Source organism: Symphalangus syndactylus, chromosome 23 (genome assembly GCF_028878055.3).
Source record: "Symphalangus syndactylus isolate Jambi chromosome 23, NHGRI_mSymSyn1-v2.1_pri, whole genome shotgun sequence".
Classification (NCBI taxonomy): Eukaryota; Metazoa; Chordata; class Mammalia; order Primates; family Hylobatidae; genus Symphalangus; species Symphalangus syndactylus.
The window spans coordinates 65,183,883-65,205,773 of record NC_072445.2 but is presented as its reverse complement, the minus strand read 5'-3'; the positions used below and the strand labels follow the sequence as shown (position 1 = coordinate 65,205,773).

The following is a 21,891-nucleotide window of genomic DNA, read 5'->3' as shown; positions in this document are numbered from 1 at the left end:
TTTTCATGCACATCTTTTTTGTTCTGCAAAAAATACAGACGTTGTCTTTTTTTTACTTCTGCAAGTACCGTTATAGTAGCTCCAACAACCAGTGGAAAAAAAATTTGTTCTAATAGAAAAATGAGCAGCAGCTCAATAAAAACAGTTCACTAAACAGTTTATCTACACTTATAGCCAGAAAACAAAATTTAAAAGTTTTACCTCACCAGTAATCAAAGAAATGTAATTTAAAATAATGATTCCATTTTTCACCTACAGTTAAAAATTTAAAAACAATAATACCTGCTCCCGATGAGGAAGTAGTGACATAATCGCTCTCATAGAAGGCTGCGTTGAGTGTAAATCTCCAAGTTTGTGTTTTGTCAACATGAATCAGCCTGGAAGTGCCCATACCCTTGATCTGGTAATTCTGTTTTTTAGCAATCTGTGCTAAGAGATTTATCTGAGAAAGGCTCTTTATTCTTTATTATTATTCATTATACTTTATTAGATTGAAAATTTGGAAGCAACCTGAATGTTACCTATTGAGAAACAAATACATTATAGTTTATTCATCTGGACAAGGAACTATTTTGCAGATATTTAAAACATTTTAAAGAATAGTTGTGTACCTTTGAAAAAAAAAGTTCACAATATAACAGTGGGCTTAAACAGTAAAGAGAAGAATATGTGACCTAGTTCACATTTTATAAATATTCATGTTATGTCCATGAGGGAGGGCGGGACAGCAGATCCAGTTTTCACAATGGTTATCCGTGGTTCACAGGACTACAGGTGATTTTTACTTTCTTTATGCCTTCCCGTAGTTCCCAAATTATTTTCAGTGAGTATTTCAGTTGCGTACAGGGGGAAAAAGTTACTTAAAAAATGGAAAAAGAAGAAAATCACTCTTTCAGCAGCTTATGAAGCATTCTAACAACGAAAGATGGGGAAATCCCCAAGATAGACAAGCCCTTTCTTCTCCTTCTGACTTTGGCTGATCCATCTGCTAACAAACTGCTGACTGTATTCTCAAGAGATCGAAGAAATAAAACAGGCTCTAGCAAGGGCCTTTGTTGAAGTCTTCTCAGCTTCCTTACAGCTGTTGCTTCTCCCCCTCCCCTTCCTTCTCGGGCTCCCTCCCTCTTTTGCTGCTTTTCCTGAGGCTGGTGGCTACATTTGTTCAGTGCTTGAAGTCATTCTTTCATCAATAATTTGTAAAGTGATTTAGAGCTTTCTAACAGCAACCTACAGTTTGCTCTAATAAACTAATGCGGTAAAGAGTTGGAATTCAGGCTGCTGGGCGACAGACCAGCGTGCCATTTTACTCTGCCCTGGTCAGCATGTAGTTTGGTTCTGCTAAAAGGACACTTCCGACTCTGCCTCCATTTGTTTAGCATTTCTACTCTCAGTGAACTTTTAGTAGCCGAATGCCCAAAGGAGGAGACTACAAAAAGCAAATGGTAGTAGATCACCTTGATGGAATATTACCTAGCTGTTAAAAATGACAATAACTAGGTTGCAATGTCAAAAAGTATTACCAGAGAAAAACAGGAAACAAATTAATATCTGTATATAGTTAAACAATGTAAAAATATACATTTGTATTGGAAGGAAATAGAGGAAGCAGGGAAAAAAAGAGAATTTAATAGCAGATGAGAAATTTTTTAAATTTGGCAATAAATATTGAGCTTTCATCATATGCCAGACACTATGCAAGACCCATGTATTTTTTAAGGTAGTTTAATAACATGTTAAGTTGTAAAGAAGTATAAAGTAGGGGTGATGGAATTCATTTGCAAAGATGTTATTATGGGCGGCCTGGCTCTATCCGAAGGGAACACTGAATATGTCATTCTTTTCCACACTGAATTTACGTAAAACGTACTGTGCTGGACTCCAGTATGTCTGTTCAGTCCTCAGTGAGCAGATGGGGCTTTTCCTCCTTGCCTTGCATGTCATTCTTTTATCCATGCACTCAATAGATACAGAGCCCTGCTGTCAGCCAGGTCCTGTTCAGCTGCAGCTGATACACAGGGTTAAGGGTGACAAGGCTCTGCCCTCGTGGAGCTTCCAGGCATTGCGAAAGACAGAAAGTAAACTAAATAAGTGAACAAGTTTGTTTGCAGTGTGATTTCAAGTGGTAACACCTGCAGTGAAGAAAAGTAAAGGAGTGTGTGGGGCAGAGAGTGAAGTGAAAAGCAGTAACTCATTTTAAGGAGAGTCAGGGAAGACTCCTGAGAAAGCAGGGAAGTAAAGGAGCAAACCATGGAAAGGCTGGGAGGCAGCAGGAACAGCACGTGCAAAGGCACTGAGGCAGAACCGAGTTTGACATGGCTGTGAGAGGAAATGCGTTCAGAGAGGGAAGCAGGGGCTGGGACATGTAGGGCTGTGTGGGCCACAACCTGGGGTCTAAGTGAGGTGGAGAGTTTTAAGGGGTGGGACAGATTTACTAATTTAGCATGTGATCTGACTTATTGAGAAAATGGACTGTCAGAGAAGAGGGTAGCAGAGGGCTGTTAGAGGCTTTCAGGCGTCCAGGTGGCCTGGCCTGGGAGGGCGGGCACGGGAATGAAGGGAGTCAGAGTCTGCTCTGAAGGCAGAATGCATAGGGCATGCTGTGTGGGGTGTGAGGAAAAGCCAGGAGACAAGGACACATCCTGGCTTTGGGGCTAAGTAAGCAGGTCAATAGTGATGTCATTTTCTGGGAGGAAGAAGGAATAGGTTTTATTATTCCTGGGTGAACATTTGCCTAGCTTTGATTCCAGTGTGCTCAGTTAAGTCTGGGAGCTGCTGCTCACTCCCAGAACTCCATGGCTATCTCTTCAGGGCAGGAAAAGGATTTCTAGGGATACAGGAGAGACCACCAGCCTAGGAGCTGGGAAACATGGGTCTGGTCCGCCTCTGCTACAAAAAAGCAGTGTTTTTTTGTTTTTGTTTTTGTTTTTTTCTCTTTTTTTTTTCTTTTAAGTTCCGGGATTCATGTGCAGAACTGCAGGTTATTTACATAGGTATACATGTGCCATGGTGGTTGGCTGCACCTTTCAACCCGTCATCTAGGTTTTAAGCCCCACAGACATTAGATATTTGTCCTAATGCTCTCCCTCCCCTTGCCTCCTACCCCTCGACAGGCCCCAGTATGTGATGTTCGTCTTCCTGTGTCCATGTGTTCTCATTCTTCAACTCCCACTTGTGAGTGAGAACATGCAGTGTTTGGTTTTCTGTTCTTGTGTTAGTTTGCTGAGAATGATGGTTTCCAGCTTCATCCATGTACCTGCAAAAGACATGAACTCATTCTTTTTTATGGCTGCATAGTATTCCATGGTGTATGTGTGCCACATTTTCTTTATCTGGTCTATTATTGATGGACATTTGGGTTGGTTCCAAGTCTTTGCTCAAAATAGCAGTTTTATAGAGAGAGTATAACTTTGCCTCTCAGAATGCGGTTTCTTGTATACCAGCCCAGCTTGCCTTTCAGAGCTTTGTCAACCACTTAACGCCTAATTCAGGTGCATAACGGTGTCATCATTGTTACCTGCATTCCTGTGCATGAGCAGTCACAGCCCGGGTCCTCAGAGGACCATCCCTGTTGTGCCTACTGTGTTAATAATAAACCGCACTGACACGTCCCCGGCCCCTCACCTAGTTCTGCCGCACGCCCATCACCTGCCCAGCCCTGTGCACTAGTACGCAAAACTACAGCTGAGAAAGAGTCCCTTCAAGAGTGAGACCAAGGGATGATGTCCTTATGAATCCCTGAGTATCCAGAAAATTAAACTGGCACATCATTCTCTGAGGATTCCTGCCAACTAAGGTGATTCGTTTGTTTTCATTATCACTGCCCTCCTATGTTAGCAAATGTGACGCCTTATTTCCAAGGGCTATTTGCATCACCCTTACCCTAGAGTAAGCCAGCTGTATAAATGAAAAGCTGCAACAAGGAGCTAGCTTCACCCTCTGAGCACTGCTTAGTGCTTCCAGTCAGGAAGCTTCTTTCTCTCTCTTAAATACCATCTCAAAAATCCCAGTACCTGTCACCTAAAGGAGACATCTTACACATTGAGTGGAGAGGTGGAATGAATTTTGAAAGGACAATTTAGGGAGCTAATCTCAGCCATCAGATGTTTTTCTTACTAACAGGAGCCGAATTCTATTATGTTTGTGAAAGAACTCTATTAAGACAGGTTTCTGTGACCCCCAGCACTCTATTTAAGCTTTTCAAGTCATTCAGATTGCCCATTACCAGCCAGGGAAGAATTTGTGTGCCTTCCCCCTTAGCAATCAAGGAAAAAAATTTAAGTGGAGCCAGAGAGCAACTTTCTTTATAATTTCTCTTCTTGAAGTAAAGAAACTCAGAATCCTTGGCCCTAAACACCATGGAACCCATGGAGGCTCATGATACCAGTGTGTGGGGTTGTCACTTGGAGGCAGGAGGCTCTTCACAGCCAGCCCAAGAAGCAGCAGAGCCAGCCACAAGCAGAATGGAAGCAAAAGGGAAGGGTTCCTGTGTTTTGGAGACAGAACCAATCAATAGTTTCTTCACATCTGCCATTTCAAGGAAGAATTTTTTTTCCCTTGTACGTATAGTTGCTTTTTCATAAAGGATTCATTATTTTTGAGCCAGGTACAGGAACCAGGATTCCCCCTTGGTTTCCTCTGGGTCTCGTCACACTGAAGTATTGAAAAGATTTAGGTCTGGAGATCCAATGGCTGGCTTCAGAACTGCCCTGTCCAATCCTTCCAACCCATCCTAAATCGTGGCCACGGAGGTGAGCAGTTAGGCCTCTTTGCAACACCCTGCAAGTCACTATTGCACCAGGGTGGCTTTAGTCCTGAGGTGACTGGCCCACTGTGTGACTGCAGTGAATGAGGGGTGTCCTCAGGACCTGGCTGACTCTGCTGCACAGTGTAGGCAGAACTCGGGTTGGGGAGCAGTTTAAGCCAGAGTGACTCTGGGCTGGAGAAGGCATTTTAAATTCTACCTGGAGTAGATAAAGTGTACGAGGCTTTTGCTTTAGGCCTAGGGGGCTGGATGCTGGGGTAAGGGGAACATGCTACACCCTCACTTGGACCAGCTACCATAGGCCTCACCCAGGACCAGAGCTGAGGTTGCACTCAAGGGCTTCTTAGAAGAGGCCCTGCCCTTTCCTATTCAAGTCTAGTTGCTGGACAGTATTTCCTCCAATTTTAAGGTGAGAAAACTCTCCTTGTATTAGCAAGAATGAAGACTGTAATTTTTAAGTCATGTTATTTAGATTGAATAACTTTAGAATACTCTTCCCACAAGACCACTCGGAGGATATTCAGATCACTTCTGCTGCCTCAGGATTCCCACATGAAGGGTGAAAATGATGCCAGAGCTGAATTTACAGCTCCCAGAAGCACGCCCAAGAAAGACTGGTGGACGATGAGATTTCATCTCTGTTTCCCCTGCATTTCTTAGCATAGTGCCTGGGCCGTAGTGAGCACTCGATAGATGTCTGCAGAAGTCATGCAGGTTTGATATTGTGGATGATAACAGTCTTTCTATGAACTTCTTAGGCTGTTTAAAATTTATCTCAACCTCAGCTGCCAAAGTAATAACTAGCCCTTGCTGTATCTTTTGGCAAACCATATATTCACTGCCTTGGCCTGGGGTTTCCTTTACCGTCCACCAAAACATTGGCTAAGTACTCACTCTGCACCACACACTGGGCTGGGCACTGCGAAGTCATGCTCAGAACTGACTTTGATAATAGGATTTTTGAAACCTTTAGATTGAAGGAAAATAGATAGGCAAAAGCTAATGGGCTTAAAAAGTATACTGCTTAATGGTTAAAAATCTTAATCTGTTTATGTTAACCAATGTTAGCAGAGGAATATGAAATTATTTCTGTAATGTATAAAAATCGATAATAGATGCTGGCGTGAAAATATATGTCATGACGAATGTACTGAATTTGTGGCCTATGAACATGTGGGATATGATGTGTGTGCGTCACTAGTTTTATATCCTTGTATGTTGGCCCAAATGTTTAAAAGGTGTCACAAAGGCCAAATCAGGGGTGCTGTCACCAAGCCCACCAAGTTGCTGCCAACCCTCCCAAGCTTCAGAGGTAATACTCTGGCTCTTTATCCCACCCTCCTCCTTTTTTTTCCCCCACCAGAAATGAGGATCCTTATAGATTGAGGTTAGTCAATACCATATTTCCCTTCCCCATCCTGTTGTTTTGTGTTAGACTTTGTATTAAGGAATTTGTATTTCATCTGTTTTGCAAAACAAATATTATTAACAATAAGTTATTATTGTACTCTTCTGACACAGTAACGTCCTGTTAGTTTACACATAGCAAATCCAGCCTGACATCCATCTTTAATGATCTCAGGATAAATGGTTTTAAGGTTAAACAGCCACAGACACAACTGTCACACGTTGTCAGCTGGAACAGATGAAAGTGAAAAATGTGGCATCTGAAAAGCAACTTGCAAAATGATCTAAATATTTTACTTTATTTTCAGAAAACCCTCACCAGATCTGCCCCCTCACCGCTAATCCTGGAGCAGCCTGTTGACTTATGGGGAATCCATTGCTTAGCTTTGATGTAGGGAGGGAGAGACGAACGACCGCCTCCCAGAGCGTGGCTGCTGAGCAGGATATTAATGGGCAAGGCGGCTAGTGCGTTTGCATTGTTCTGCGGAAGTTTTGCACTGCTTTGGGGAATCATTTATCCTTAGCAGTTGCAGGGTGGCCTGTTTTTAAGTAAACCTAGAGTAAAAATCTAGTTATCTATTGCCATGTAACAAACTGCCTCAAAACTTTGTGACATAAAGCACTGATTTCATTATGCTCACGTGTCCTTGTCTCCATTCTGTGATGCTGGGGCCTTGTCTGGGAAGACTCAAAGACTGGGAGTGACTGCTTGGCTAGGCTGGGATGAGGCATCTTTACTTACACATCTGGCACTGGACACTGGCTGTCTGCTGGGACTTGCTGTGGTGATGGCTGGAGAACATTTCACCTCTCCAAGTGGCCTGGACTTCCTCACTGCAGTGGCTTCTGAATTGTTAGCTTCCTTATGTGGTAGCAAGTGTGCAAGTCAGCAGGTGGAAGCTCCGCTGTCTTTGTCACCTAGCCTCAGAAGTCACATAGCATCACTTCCACTGCCCTCTACTAGCGGGAACAGTCATAAAAGCCCACCCATTTTCAAGGCAAGAGGACATAGCCTGCGCCTCTCAAGGGGAGGATTGTCAAAGCTGCACTGGAAGATCGTGTAAGTTGGGAGATAGCGTTGCTGCTGCATTTGAGAGATTGTGCTGTGCTCTATGTAGAGGTTTCTGTAGGAAATAAACAAGTGGAGTTCTCTGGCGAAAACACATCTGAAAACATGTTAATAGGAATATAGCTAATCCTTAGCATTTCTTGTAGTAGCTAAGGTCAGTGTATGCTAGGCCTGGTACCTGAACAGTAGTCTTGATGCTAAGTTAACAACAGGTAGCCAACAGGAGTGTTTTCTAGCTATTTGGAAATTGAAATTCAACCAAAAAAGCTACTGCCGCTCTTAATCAGTTACATCATGATACCTTAGATCTAGGCTACCTTTTTTCCTGAATAATAGAAGGTTACATTGATTAGAAATCATGGGGAAAGTAGATTCCTTCATATAAGAATTGATTAAAGTTTGACTCTATTTTCTGTTAAAGTAAGAAGCTTTTTAAATAATTGAGTAATTTGGAGGAATTTTTATATTTTATATTTTTTTACCTGTTTAGCCATGATAAATAGAATCAGATAAGAGACCGAGTGTGAATATTCAGCACGACCTTCAACCAGGTGTATATATTTCTCTCTATGTTCTAAAGGACTCGGCAATGTGTAGCGCTTATGAGTTCTCATTTGAAAAACGAGGACTCCTATGTGGAATGCCATGTAACGGCCAGGTGCAGTGGCTCATGCCTATTATCCCAGCTCTTTGGAGGCCTAGGCAGGAGGATCGCTTCAGGCCGGGAGTTTGAGATGAGCCTGACAACATAGTGAGAACCCCCCCACACCTCTACATAAAAAAAAAAAAAAATTAGCCAGACTTGGTGGCACACACCTGTAGTCCTGGCCATTGAGGAGGCTGAGGTGCGAGGATCGTCAGAGCCCTGGAAGAGTTTGAGGCTGCAGTGAGCTGTGCTCACACCATTGCACTACAGCCTGGGTGACAGAGCAAGACCCTGTCTCTAAAAGAAAAAAACAGATATATATAAATGCCATGTAAGCTTTTACGCTTTTATTTCTTGTCTCAATTCTGGTTTTTTCTGGAGCAATTTCTTCTTTTCATTCTCATGAAAGTTAAGGTGATGACGTTGTGCTTACCCACCAACTGTGTATCCACGTAGCCTTCGCTGCCATTTGTCCTGAGCCTTTTCAAGAAGTACATTTTTCATTAATTCAATTTAAAAATAACGAGTATCCAATGCAATACTCTTTCCACTTCCTGATCTTGTCTGATGCAAGAAGAATATTTTTCTAGGACATTGCTCATTACTGACTTGAGAAATAAGTGTGGCTCTCAACAAACAAAGGCAAAATCATGAGATATAACTAAAATTGATGATTCACCTTTGAAGTAGTTTCAGGTCATTGTTTTAATACCTGGTTCACACAGAACCTGTTTTGCATTCATTTGCAGACTTCAAATATCTCATTTCAGGGTGAAGCTTAGCTGAGTGACATTAGAGCCCTGTGAACTCTCCTTGGTTTGGCATGAAGTGAGAGGTCTGAAAAGAATATCAAGCTAAATCTTCAACTTAAAAGCAACACTTTTTTTAATTAAAAAATAAAAAAAATCCAATATTATTTCAATTTTCTTAGCAGCAGATTGTATCATGCTCTTTGGTTAGAACTCAATGTAGAAAATGCAGCACGGGTTGAAGTAGACAGCAGAAGTGAAAGCCAAATGATGATGTCTGATTCTCACTCACGGTGATATGGGAGGACAAGGAAAGAAAAGATAAAGCACCACAGCCAGCAGCACTGATTTAGGAAATATCTTACTCACAAGGTTTATTAGGCTCTTCTTGCATTGCTATAAAGAAATACCTGAGACTAAATAATTTATAAAGAGAGAGGTTTAATTGGCTCTTAGTTCTGCAGGCAGTACAGGAAGTATCATGCTGTCATCTGTTTGGCTTCTAGAGAGGCCTCGGGAAGCCTACAATCGTGGTGGAAGCCCGAGGGGCTGCAGGCACGTCACATGGCGAAAGCAGGAGCAAGTGAGAGAGAGTAGGCGGAGGGAAGTGCCACACGCACCAGAATTCATGAGAACTCACTGTCCCGAAGACGGCACTGCGCCATGATGGATCCACCCCTAGGATCCAAACACCTCCCACCAGGCCCCACCTCCAGCATTGGGGATTATAATTCAGCATGAGATTTGGGCAAGGACAAGTATCCAAACCATATCACAAGGAAATCTTCAGGAGCTGAGGCAACCCTTCTAACATGTGAGGTCTTGCCAGGTTTCACCAGTGGTCCTGGAGGTTAGGTGAGTTATTAGGATCAACATCCTCAAGCAATGTCCCCCATATAAATGGAATCGGGGCAGTTCTCCAGCAGGCTCACCAGGCCTCAGATCACCTCTGCCAGGCTCCTGTACCCGGCCCACAGGGTGTGGGTCCAGCTGATTAGTGTATCAGTCAGGGTTGGCCAGGCTTGTGTTGCAGTAACAAATCACCTGAGAATCTCTGTGAATTCACCCAACAGAAATGTGTTTCTCACTCTGGCCATGTGTGGGTGAGGTGCCCTCTGCATCATTCTCACACACAGAGCTGGTCTGTGAGGGATCTACTCTCTCGATTGTTCTTGGGGCTGCTGGGCTGCAGGGAACGAAGCCACACCACCTGCGTACCCTGCCAACTGCTAAGGGGCAGGTACAGGCAATTCCCCCATGTGCCTGGAAGCAGAGGGAAGGCACTGTGCTGTGCAGGTAACTCAGACTGCTGGGAAGGACTGTATATCAAAGTAGACTACAGTTCACAAGGTCTTTGGGATCCTGGTAGGGCCTTTTACAAGCCCACTCCATAGCAACAGCCCGCTGTAGAGTGGCGTTGAATGTGATAGGGTTACTTCTCCACAGGGAGCCTGCTACCAGGAATCATTCAGACTTCTCAAGCCCATCTCTTGTTCTCTCTCATTAACTTCTTTAATGGTCTCCTTCCTCATTCCTTCCCCTTTAAGTCTACTTCTGCTAAGGGATGCTTAATTCCTCTTTGCACAGTTCCGCTTGGGTTACATCACTCCCTCACACAGAAATGTTTGGAGGTTTCCCATTCTCTACAGTTTTGCAACTCAAACTTGTCCATAGACCAGCAGTATCAACATCAGCTGGGATCTTGCTAAAATGCAGCCTCTCAGGCCCCACCCCAGACCTGCAGAATCAGAGTCTGCATCTTAACAGGATCACAGGAGATTTCTTTTCTTTTCTTTTCTTTTTTTTTTTTTTTTTTTTTGAGATGGAGTCTTACTCTGTCACCCAGGCTGGAGTGCAGTGGCGCGATCTCGGCTCACTGCAACCTCTGCCTGCCGGGTTCAAGCAATTCTCCTGCCTCAGCCTCCCAAGTAACTGGGACTACAGGTGCACGCCACCATGCCTGGCTAATTTTTTGTATTTTTAGTAGAGATGAGGTTTCACCATGCTGGCCAGGCTGGTCGAGATTTCAAACATTAAAGTTCGAAAAGCACTTATGCCTAGTATTGGGTCTCAAATTTGGCAGCACAGTTGAATTATCTGGAAGGCTTTAAAAGCTACCAATTCCCAGTTTCCAGGTCTGGACTGGGGCCTTGCACCAAGATCTGTTAAAGCTTTCAGGTGACCATCATGGGTGAGAATTTGAGAACTCTGGAGTTTAGGGACTCAGGGGACACTCCCAACCACCTACAGTGTGGCTCCCAAACCTTCCCTGTGCCGTCTTTCACTCTATATCAGACTGACCTCCAGTCCCCGAACGCTCTATGCTTTTGTATAATGTGTTTTAGACTATTAGCAGGAGTCACCAGGCATTGTACACGCCTTCTTCTCATGACTGGAGAGGGCCTAGGATGACTGTATCTAAATTTTTCATTGAAAGTGCCACGAGTACAAGTCACGGAGACATAAGTACATGTGTTTACTCAATTGTACATTTAGTTTTCCTGATTAATAAAATGTAAGGCTTGATTCATCCAGATGACAGCTTACTGTGGTGCTATGTATCTTTTTTGGTTTTGGTCTTATTGAACATCAAAAATAAGATGGGTAATTGGAAGAATATGCTTGTTTCATTGAGTTAACTTTGGGAGTTATAAACTGAGGAGCTTTTAAAAATATATGTATCGCAGTAGCAGGGGCAACTGCTTTTTTTTTTTTGAGACGAAGTCTTTCTCTGTCACCCAGGCTGGAGTGCAGTGGCGCGATCTCAGCTCACTGCAACCTCCACCTCCCGGGTTCTCCTGCCTCAGCCTCCCGAGTAGCTGGAATTACAGGTGCATGCCACCATGTCCAGCTGATTTTTGTATTTTTAGTAGAGACGGGGTTTCACCATGTTGGCCAGGCTGGTCTCGAACTCCAGACCTCGTGATCCGCCCACCTCAGCCTCCCAAAGTGCTGGGATTACAGGTGTGTCCACAACTGCTTTTCATTACTCTCATTGCTTCACCTCCACTTGTGATCAGTGACACATGTTTGAGAGACACTTGGCTTTGGAGACAGAAATCAGGATCCTTGACCTCCTTATTACCTTTCCTAATGGAATGAGGTTGCACACATGGGCCGCGCTCTGCTGCACACATGGGCCGCGCTCTGCTGCACACTGGCAGTTCAGAGAGCCCCGTTGTTTTGGAGAGCACTCCTCTGTCACGACAGCACCTATTGTTATAAAACCTTACCCGCGGGACTATTTTTTCCAAACGACCTCAGATAAATACTTTACTTGATGTTTTTATTCGCGCAAGGTGTTAATTTCTAACAAGGCTTTTATGAGCGCAGCAAGCAGCAGTTGCTTTTTCATGTGAACATTAAATAAGATTCGAGGTATGAAAAGCCTGCTGCAAAGGGTCCAGAAGGATCTATGGGATTTGGTGGGCTGCAGCAGACAAATGGCCTGCCAGTCTGTGACAAGTGTGCAGTCACCGTGGGCGCCAGCCTTGGGAGGCACAGGATCCACTAAGTCGTCAGGATTACCGGGCTCTGCCCCAGCAGCCCCCGGAGAGTTAGGGCCCTGTGTGCACATCTCTGCAAAGGCTGTTGGTCAAACATATGAAAAGCCGGTATTAGTGGTGTCTGCCTGAGCCACCGTAAATCACCTCTCCCTCTGGGCTGCCAGTGCACATTGCCTATGCACAGCCTGGAGGCATGGGGCGTGTGACACTGGGGGAAGCATGCAGTTCAGGAGTCCTGTTATGTCCGTATGAATGTGAATATGAAAGCGTGCCCTGGCGCCTCTGTACTGGGCTATTATTGGGACCAAGGACTCACACACAACAGTGACGTCATCCAGGTGCAGGATAGAAGATTGTACTGAAACATCAGAAGCCAGATCAGGTTCTCTCTCACAAACAGTTGTTTTAAGTGCCGATATCAAGGCTTGACAGTGTTAGTGCTGGCAGGACTTTTGTTTTTCATTATCCACATCTTCATCCCTAAACGAACAGTAGAGATGCAGAGAAATAGTCTTTAGAATGAACTAAATTAAAAGCAGGAAGCGGTTAACTTTATGTCGACTCTAAGATAATAATAGTAAATAAAAAGGCTAATTGGAATTCTCTGTATTCTAATAAGAACTTTTTATTAGTCGGTTATTTGTGCTTTAATGGGCTGCTCGTGGCATGTGGTTGAGTCGTGATGCTTTCATTACTCATTTTTATTAACATATACGGTAAATATTAAAATAGATCTCGGCAGCGATAACATAGGATAGGTAGAAAATGATGGGTGGCTTGTCAGATACAAAATACAGCAGCATATTTACAGATGTGTTCTCATGCCATTTTCAAATTTATGTTGGCTGTTTTTTAACTTTGTCAAGCCTTTGTCTGACTTCTGCTTTATTGTACTGCTATTCTTGACATTCCTCCCTCTCCCAACCAGATAGAAACTTTGGTGTAGCTTGTAGAAGGTATCCCAAAAGCTAGGACTTTGACAGCCAATGATATGTATCTTTTTTAAAGGTTCCATTCAGAGTAAGCAAATGAGCAACAGCAAGGGAAAAACACATTTTAATATTCCTCTCTCTGTTAGAAATTGTTTTGTGCTTTTTAACTAGGATACTAGAAAGCGAAGTATTTCAAAGTGTTCCTTTAGCAAACTATATGCCCAACCAGATTTCTAGTGGCATTTTTCTTCAATGTTTAAAAAAGTGAACTTTTAACTTTTACTTTCTATTCTTCTTATCCTTCTATAAGCGATATGTGTACCTTCTGCCCTGTTTAGAATAGATAAAATATAGCTTTAATTTTTCTTGGATAGTTAAAATGTTTTTCTAATGGGCTGTAATCCATGATGTTTCTAGAATTTGGTGGAAAGTCAATTCACTAATTTAACAGATTAGTGTAGGTCAGTTCTTACTGTAAACTTTAAAAGGTATAAGAGCTCCAGGCTAGATTGGAACTTGTCCCTAAGTCATAGTTAGGGAGTTTTTGTTTTATTTTGTAAAAACACTCATCTCGCGTTTCCTAAAAATGAAATAAGGCAGCAAAATTAAAACTCATCCAAGGATTCTGGTTGCTTGGGTTTTATAGCTAACTAGGATTTTATTTTGGTTTTCCTTTCCCTTTCATGTCCCTAAACATTTAGGACTAAGAGAATGAGGGGGGAGGCCCAGGCTGGAGGACTCCTGGACAGGGTCTTGGGGGGGGCTTGTCTTTCCTGTACCCCTTGGGATGTCACTGTGTTCACCCTTGGGGACACCAGGAAATTTCATATGAAGGGACTTTGGTGGAACTCCCACAGGCACTGCCTTGGTTTTATGGATATCAGCTTTTCAGTGTTACGGGATCTTTCTGCTTCAAAGTGAAACTAGGTCTGAAATTTTCAAGCTCAAAAACTTCCATAGGCAAAACTTTTAATGGAAACAAATTACTTTTTTAAAATTGAGACATTTGTCAAAAAGCAAATATAGCTGTCAAGCCTGTGGATTATACATTTTGGTTCCAAAGAATGATGAACCTCTGGTAGCCACAGGGATGGGAGATTTTCACACTGTTGTGATTCTGAAGTCACCACTTAACAACTAGAACCAAGCACAATCCACACTGTTCAGTGCCGTCTTACTGTCTGCTTACTCTCTGCTGGGTGCTGAAAAGCCCCAGCCCACCTGTTGCTTAAGCTCCAGTACATTATTTTAGAAAATAAGGTTTGTGGGTCTCTGGTGGTCTCTGTGAGCTAACTAGTGGGTCTCCTGGCAGCTTGGTAATTTTAGAGGAAATATGAAATATAAGATCAATTGTGATTTTTGCAGCTATCCCATTGTATTCTTAGTAACACTTTATAGCAGATATACATTTTATCCCACAACTCTGGGTGTGAGAACTGTTGCCACCTTCTATTTGTCTAAATTTGATTTCATCTACTTCACACTACCTCTTCCTCTCTCTACCCACACACAGACCAGATTTGGGGAAGGCCTTGGGAACATTTGGGAAAACGCCCTCTCAACCTACCGTCTTGGCCTGAGAGTCTCTTCAAGGCAGACAGCTCCTGTGCTTCCATGCAAAGTGGACATGGGGGCTCTTCACTAGGGCCCCAGAAGCTCTTGATGTTCAGTCCACCCTGTATCCCAGAGCTCTCCCACAGAGGCCCTGCCACCCTTGGAAAATGCTGTGCAGGCCTGGGTTCCTGGCTTCTCCTTCTCTTAGGATCCTCCAACCTCTGTTGCCTTCCTGGCTTGTGCCTCCTGAACTGCCCCGATCCAGCTGTTTCTCCTCCCTCTCTGAGATCCTTCCACCCTCCTCCTCCTTCCTCTGTTGCCTCCTCCCTTTAGTGAGCTTTAGAAACATACTGCTGGGTTCTCCTTCCTACAGCGGTGGAGATGGGGTGAGATGCCAGCGCCGGTCAGCTTAGTTTTCATGACGATCGTCTTAGTCGGTGCTGGCTGCTGTAACAAACCACCATAGTCTAGGACAAACCACCATAGGCTGGGACAAACCACCATAGGCTGGGACAAACCGCCATAGGCTGGGACAAACCGCCATAGGCTGGGACAAACCGCCAAAGTCTGGGACAAACCGCCATAGGCTGGGACAAACCACCATAGGCTGGGACAAACTGCCATAGTCTGGGACAAACCGCCATAGGCTGGGACAAACCACCATAGGCTGGGACAAACCACCAAAGGCTGGGACAACAGAAACGTATTCCTCACAGTTCTGGAGGCTGAGAAGGCCAAGGTCAAGGCACCAGCAGATTTGGTGTCTGTGAGGGCCCACCTCTTGGCTCATAGATGGTTGTCTTCTTGCTGCATCTTCACATGTCACGGGGCAAGGGAGCTCTCCAGGGCCTCTTTATAAGGGCACTAATCCCTTCATAAGAGCTCTGCCCTCCTGACCTAATCACTTCCCAAAGACCCCACCTCCTCATACCATCATCTTGGGGGTTAGGATTTTAACATGAATTTGGAGGGAACATAAACACTCACTTTGGAGTAATGATAAAGTATATTGCCCATATGCTCCAAGGACTGTCTTGGTCACTTTTCAGCTAACATTTAAGAAAAAGAGTGTAATTCTCTGCAACTGTGTTTTGTCTCATTCACCTGTTAATATATACATATGCTAGATTTCCCTTTGCAACAATGGTTGGATCAGTTCAAAGTGGTTCATTGGTGTCCAAAAAAAGTGAAAATAATACATAAATCCTAGAACTCAAGACATATGCAAGTGGTAATAATTAAGCTTCTACTGTGCCTGTGGATTGTGAATCTGCAAGTGTCATGATTTTATAAAAGCAGCCCAAAAAGGAAAATACAAATAGGAAGTATAAGGAACATCTGAAGATTCAAACTTATTTGCACTGCAGAGGCACTGAACTCTGGCCTTTGGTAGTTGTCTATTAACGGAATTCTGTTAAATAGTTTCCTCATCTGTAAATGCAGATGATAACAGAACTTACTTCAGGGTGGTTGTGAGGCATAAATGAGGTAATACACGTGGCATGCTTCTGTACATGTCGATGTGCTGTCTGGGCTGTCATAGTTATCAAAATTATTATTATTAATATAAAAGACAGCCATCTCTCTAAGCCTATCAGGTTTTTCCAGAATGAATTAAAATAACAGTGCTTTGTTACGGAAATGCTACATTTGGTCATTCAAGATGGAGAAATGACCAAAACTATGGCAGTACCATAAATAGTTGTAAAAGTTGGTCCAAGTTACAATCTGACAAAATAAGCCATAAAGTAAATAGAAAATATAGTTTGAATCATGAAATTGCCATTTTTTAATAGTCCCAGGTAGTGAAATATTAGAAAATCCCCATGTTTCTTCCCGACTTCACGCTCAGAGGAAAAGCTGGCAAAATTCCTCTGCTAAGTGACAGCGTGGAAGCCATGCGACGTGAGTTGCATGCGCCATGAAGAGCGATTCCGGTGTGTGAGTTGGCAGATGGCCTACTCTGCGTTCTGCTGAAGCCATAGAGCATGGCTCTTCACACAGGTGGGTTGAGGGTCTGAAGAGGCACTCGGTAACTGCCAGTAACTGGTTTCCTGTGCCTGCCTCCTTACCTCGATTCAACCTGAATTTGCTGTGCAGCCAGCCCCCTCGATGGCAGCCTTGACACCTGGCCGCTGAAGAGGGCACAGTGCTTCCGCATTCTCCCCACTGAAACCCAGGGGTCCCGCCTGTGGCTCACTGCCCTTTTGGTCCCATCATATTCCCAACGTTATTTCCTTTTGTTTGCCTAGTTGCATAGTCTCTGCTCGAGCCATTTGGAATGTTCCCATTTCTTGAACACCTCCATGCACCCATCCCTCAGCTCACCCCCCTGTGCCTCCCCATCTCCACTTTTTGAGCTTATGCCCATCTTTCCTTGCCCATCTCCAATGCAACCGCACACACAAAGCCACCCCTTCTTTTCCAGTCGCCTGTGCTCGCTACCTCCTCTGAACCTCCATCTCACTTTGCCATTTTCTCCTCATTGGTGATCGTTATCTTAGTCCTCTGTGTTCAGCAGTGACGTGTTTGTTTTACTCCATCTGTTAGAGAAGCAGTCCCCAACCTTTTTGGCAGCAGGGAACAGTTTTGTGGAAGACCATTTTTCCATGGATGGGGTGGGTGGAAATGGTTTCCGGATGAAACTGCTCCACCTCAGATCATCAGGCATCAGATTATCATAAGGAGCACACAACCTAGATCCCTCACCTGCGCAGTTGACAATAGGGTTCTCACTCCTATGAGAATCTAATGCTGCTGCTGATCTGACAAGAGGCAGAGCTCAGGTGATTATGCTCACTCACCCAACCCTCACCTCCTGCCATGCAGCCTGGTTCCTAGCTGGACACGAACTGGTACTGGTCCACGGCCCGGGGGTTGGGGACTCCTGTGTTAGATGACAGCTCTCTGAGGGCAGGGCTGTGTCTTGATCACCATCATGATTCTCCCACATAGTATGCTCATGGTCAGTAGTTCTAATGTTAAAGTTGGCCAGTGCTGTCCCCATTACTCTAGGGCCCCTTCCCGTTCCATGGCAGCATTGGCTGACTTCTTATGGACTGGAGGCTCACAGGGCCTGGCTGGTAGGTGCTACTTACCCTGCCTGGGAATCCTGACAGTAGCCCAGGGAGGTTCTTTTAAACTCGTGGCTACATCGACTGTTGGGTTTCCTACAAGGAAGACCATATTTAGCTTTCGAAGGAGGCCTTCAGCTGCTACCCTGAGCAAGCCAGCTGCGAATCACTGGCCATGTTTTCACTTTCTGTGTTGTTGCTCCTTGTGTATGAACTGAGAAACGCATTCAGCAACTCCTCCTTCTATTAATCCTATTGCTACATCTCCAGCCTTGAGATTTGCCAAATATTGCTGAATGAAACACTCAGAACAGCATTCAGACAAGGCTTTGCGAGACTTTGATGCGGTCGAGAAATTACGATCTTTCCATCCGTTGATGGGGCTCCTGTTGTTTCCATGTCACAGTCAGCAGGGCTTGATGGAGCCTGAGCAGCAGAAGCTCAGCTTTCTCCAGCGCGCCTTGATGAACCAAAATGTTCTGTTTTTGTTTTAGGAGAGGCGTGATCAGCACAGAACCTGTAAGCACTTGCTTGTTCTCACTCACTTCTATTCTTCCGTATGTGCTTCTCCTGCATTCTTTTATTAGAGACCTGTTGGATATCATCATCTTGTTGCCATATTTGCTGAAAGGAATGAATGTGTCCATGCAGGTTCCTGTTGATCCCTGTCTGGAGTTAGCAGCATGGACCTACCCCAAGCCGAGCTGGCGATGAGGGTTTCACTCATAAAAACAACTTCTCATTACCAGTTGATGACCAACCATTATTCCAATATTACATGGATTTGAAAAACAGATTCAGCCCATGAGAATAAAGTGGTACCAGGACCTTTCACAAGCCGCTAAGCATCTGAAAACCTTGATGCTAGTTCAGGCTTCACCACTTAGGAACACGTGGCCTAAGGGGTGGCATAGACGATTGCACCTGGATCAGAGATAATGTAGATGATTCCTTACAGCCCAGGCCCACAGACTTGCTCACAGTCACCCAGAATACTCTGGAGGAAAGCCAAGACTAGAGCTCAAGTCTCTGTGGGTCTAGTTTAGGACTCTGGGCAGCATCAGGCTCCCTCTCATTTCACACTTTCCAACACTAGTGTCCTTGTGAGTGGAGCATGAATAATACTTTTTCTGCCTCCCCAGGAGGGGAAGGGCGAATCCGAGCACACATGCCAGTCTACTTTGAAAATCCTGAAGCCCTACACTGCCAGCGTGGAGCAGCCATGTCCTTCCGTCCCTGTGTCCATCCCCCGGCGCACATCTCGCAGAGCCCCATCTTGTCCCTGGGTAGCCTCGGGGCCCCAGACAGGATGAATCTCAAGCCCTGCCATCGGGGGCCTCACAGTCCAAAACAGAAGGCAGGAGTTGAACAAGCAGTGGGGTGCAGCTGCGGGAGCCCAGGAAAGAAAGCCTTGGCTACCAGTTCCTTATGGCCGTGGCAAATATCATGGGATCTTAGGGACTGCCTCACAGGGGAAGTGCCATTGGAATTGAACCTTGGAGAAGAAGCAAGAATTCCCCCAGGTGGAACAGGTCAGAGGGGGGCTGTTGTGGTTAGAATGCAAATGTGTGGGCCTCAAAGTCATGGTGTGATTGCAGAACAGTGAACTGTCTGGGTGGTACAAGGGCCGGGTAGCAGAGCTTTGCACCAACATTGCCCTGGAGGTAATGATTAGTTATTGTAGAAAATAGCCCCTGAATTTTGTGAGATATTTTCATTCCTTAGATTTGTGCGGGAGATGGGATTTCCTTACGGGTTGAACCTAAATCTTGCATTGGATGGATTTTTCTTTTTTCTTTGTTTTGGCCTCATTCCACTCTCTTAGCAGGATGTGAGACCCAAGGGGACCTGTCACTGGCCAGCTCACACCATTACTCAGGACGACCTACGTGGTCAGTGAGCTCCAGTTTGTCCTGTGGTCCCCTAGGCTGTGGGAGTCCACAGCTCCGGCCCCAGGCGGGTGTCCTGAAGGGAATCAGGTGAAAAGGGGGCTCAGTCATGGAAACTACTTCAGTTTCATCCAGCAGAGATCTGTGAGTGCCAACCGAGTGTAAAGCCTCTGGTCAAACTACTCAAAGCAGGCTTCCTGCTGAAGCTGAGCTCATGCCAATCCCCCCAAATCCTTCTACACCCTCACATACCCTTCCCCTACTTTAGGGTTTTTAGAGACAGAGTTTCGCCCTGCTGCCCAGGCTGGAGTACAGTGGCACTATCATAGCTCACCGCAGCTGTGACCTCCTGGGCTCAAGCCATCCTCCCACCTCAGCTTCCTGAGTAGCTGGGACTACAGGCATGCACCACTGTACCCAGCTAATTTTTAAATTATTTTTTGTAGAGACAGGGCCTCACTATGTTGCCCAGGCTGGTCTTGAAATCCTAGCCTCAAGTGATCATCCTGCCTCAGCTTCCCAAATCACTGAGACGCTTTCCCTTCTTAGAGATGAATATATTAATTAACTCTAAAGCCAGGGTTGCTGGCCCTCATCTGTCTTAATGGGACACTTCCTCCCTTGTTGTGAACAGCAGCAAACAGGTCTTGGAGAAGCTCCATGTCTGAAACAAGGAGTTCCATGGTCATTCATGGTTGCTTCACTAATTAGAAGTCTTTTTTAATGAGGAGAAACATTTTCATTTCTCTAAGGGCTTTCTTGCTTTGGGTGGGCCAGAAGGTGTGGTTGGTGGGAGTGTGGAATGAGACTGAAGGTGGGGGTGAGGCCATAGATGCTGAGAGTGGACCTTACCCTCAGGACAGTGGAGGCCTGGCAGGCGGGCCCGAGCAGCGGAGGGCAGTGCCACTCCTTGGCACCTTTTCCATCCCAGCTGCACCTGCCCTCACAGCTGGTTGAAGGAGGACAGAGAATGCGGTCTCATTAACTCACTTGGTGATGGCTTTGTGGTTCTTATTGCAAACTATAGGTAAATCTGCCAATTGGAGGAACTCTGATGTACACAGTGAGCTGCTTGAAGAAAATTTTCTTTGCACTCAGCTTTGGAAAGCATTCTTTCCTTTAGTATAAGGTTCCTGGATTAAAAAAAAAAATTGTTCGCAAATCTTTAAAGCCTACCTCACTGTTTTAGAAGGAAAGTTTCTAAGATCGGAAGACAATGACATCGAGACGAAGAAGAAAATTATGGTCCCCTGTTGATGTTCCAAGAGGGTGTGTGTGTGTGCATGTTGGCCGGGGTGGGTGGGTGGAGTTGTGGTGCGTGTGTGTGTGTGAGATTCTGATGTAGTGGAGCTGAAGGAGAGATGCTGAGCAGAGGCCCGGGGGCATTCGCAGCCCTATTCGCCACCTTCCACCCTTGTTAGCCGAGTGGGTTTTCAAGCTCTTGGTGAGTGCTCATATTAACCAGCACTTCTTAGCTTGCCCAGGATGAGGGGAACTCCTGTGAAACCAGTTGTTCTCCTGGGCTCTTGAGGCCACTTGCGCTGCCACGCGTATCACTTGTATGGGCCATTTTCATTTAAAACCCGTGGTGGCTGCTGGCCGGCGCAGACCCTTGTCTCCTGAGAAGAGTGGTTGGGCCTGCCCAGCAGCCCTCCCCGCAGCCACCTGATGGTCCTGTAGAGCAAGTAGGAAGGCCTTTGGCTTTCAGAGCCTCTCAGTCTAATGCATTCCCATTTTGTACGACCAGCAACCTCATAGCTGGTAGAGACAGATGAGCGCCGCTGTACAACGCTGCATGGTCCAAGCCGTGTCCCTCCCTTGCTCAGGAGATTCACTGTGGGTCACTGACTATGATGAGACTACTTAGCATGCATCCCAGGAAAGTCAGTCTCTTGCTAAATGGGACCCTTTGTGCAGTAAATGCTGGAGTCAATTAGAAGTTCTACTCAGGCCAAGACAGAGTCACAAGGACTGGATTTACCTTCCCATCTTAAACAACTAAAAAACTAGGCAAAATTAGTGCAACAAGGGTTTTCAGATGTTGGACATAGAGTAGTCCATGACGGTGGTCGCTGAAAGGGACAGCAATGGAGATGAGCCCTGCGGCTTCCCCTGCTCACTGCCTGGGGGGCTTCCTAGGCCACAGCACGGGGAGGGGACCCCACACAAAGCCCAGGAGTCTCTAAATTCATGAGACAGAGATAGGAATCTGGGACATGGAAGTATCTGTAATTCTCAAGGCAGAGTACCAGACAGGCAAGAGCTGCTCAGAGAGAGGGCTCTGGATTTCCGGACAGGATCCC

At 45.1% G+C, this 21,891-nt stretch overlaps 1 protein-coding gene across 17 annotated transcripts in view; it reads left to right on the top strand.

Annotated features, from left to right (window-relative positions):
• Window positions 1-21,891, top strand: part of FARS2 (phenylalanyl-tRNA synthetase 2, mitochondrial) — a 524,433-nt gene that overhangs the window by 441,677 nt on the left and 60,865 nt on the right. Inside the window, exon 7 of one of the 17 annotated variants that reach the window (XM_063632673.1) lies at window positions 6,478-6,811. The exons of the other annotated variants lie outside the window; for them this stretch is intronic. Within the exon in view, the coding sequence (XP_063488743.1) occupies window positions 6,478-6,511 (34 nt within the window). The 3' untranslated portion in view covers window positions 6,512-6,811. Of the gene's footprint in view, window positions 1-6,477; window positions 6,812-21,891 lie in introns of those variants that run through there. 17 annotated transcript variants of the gene reach the window in all.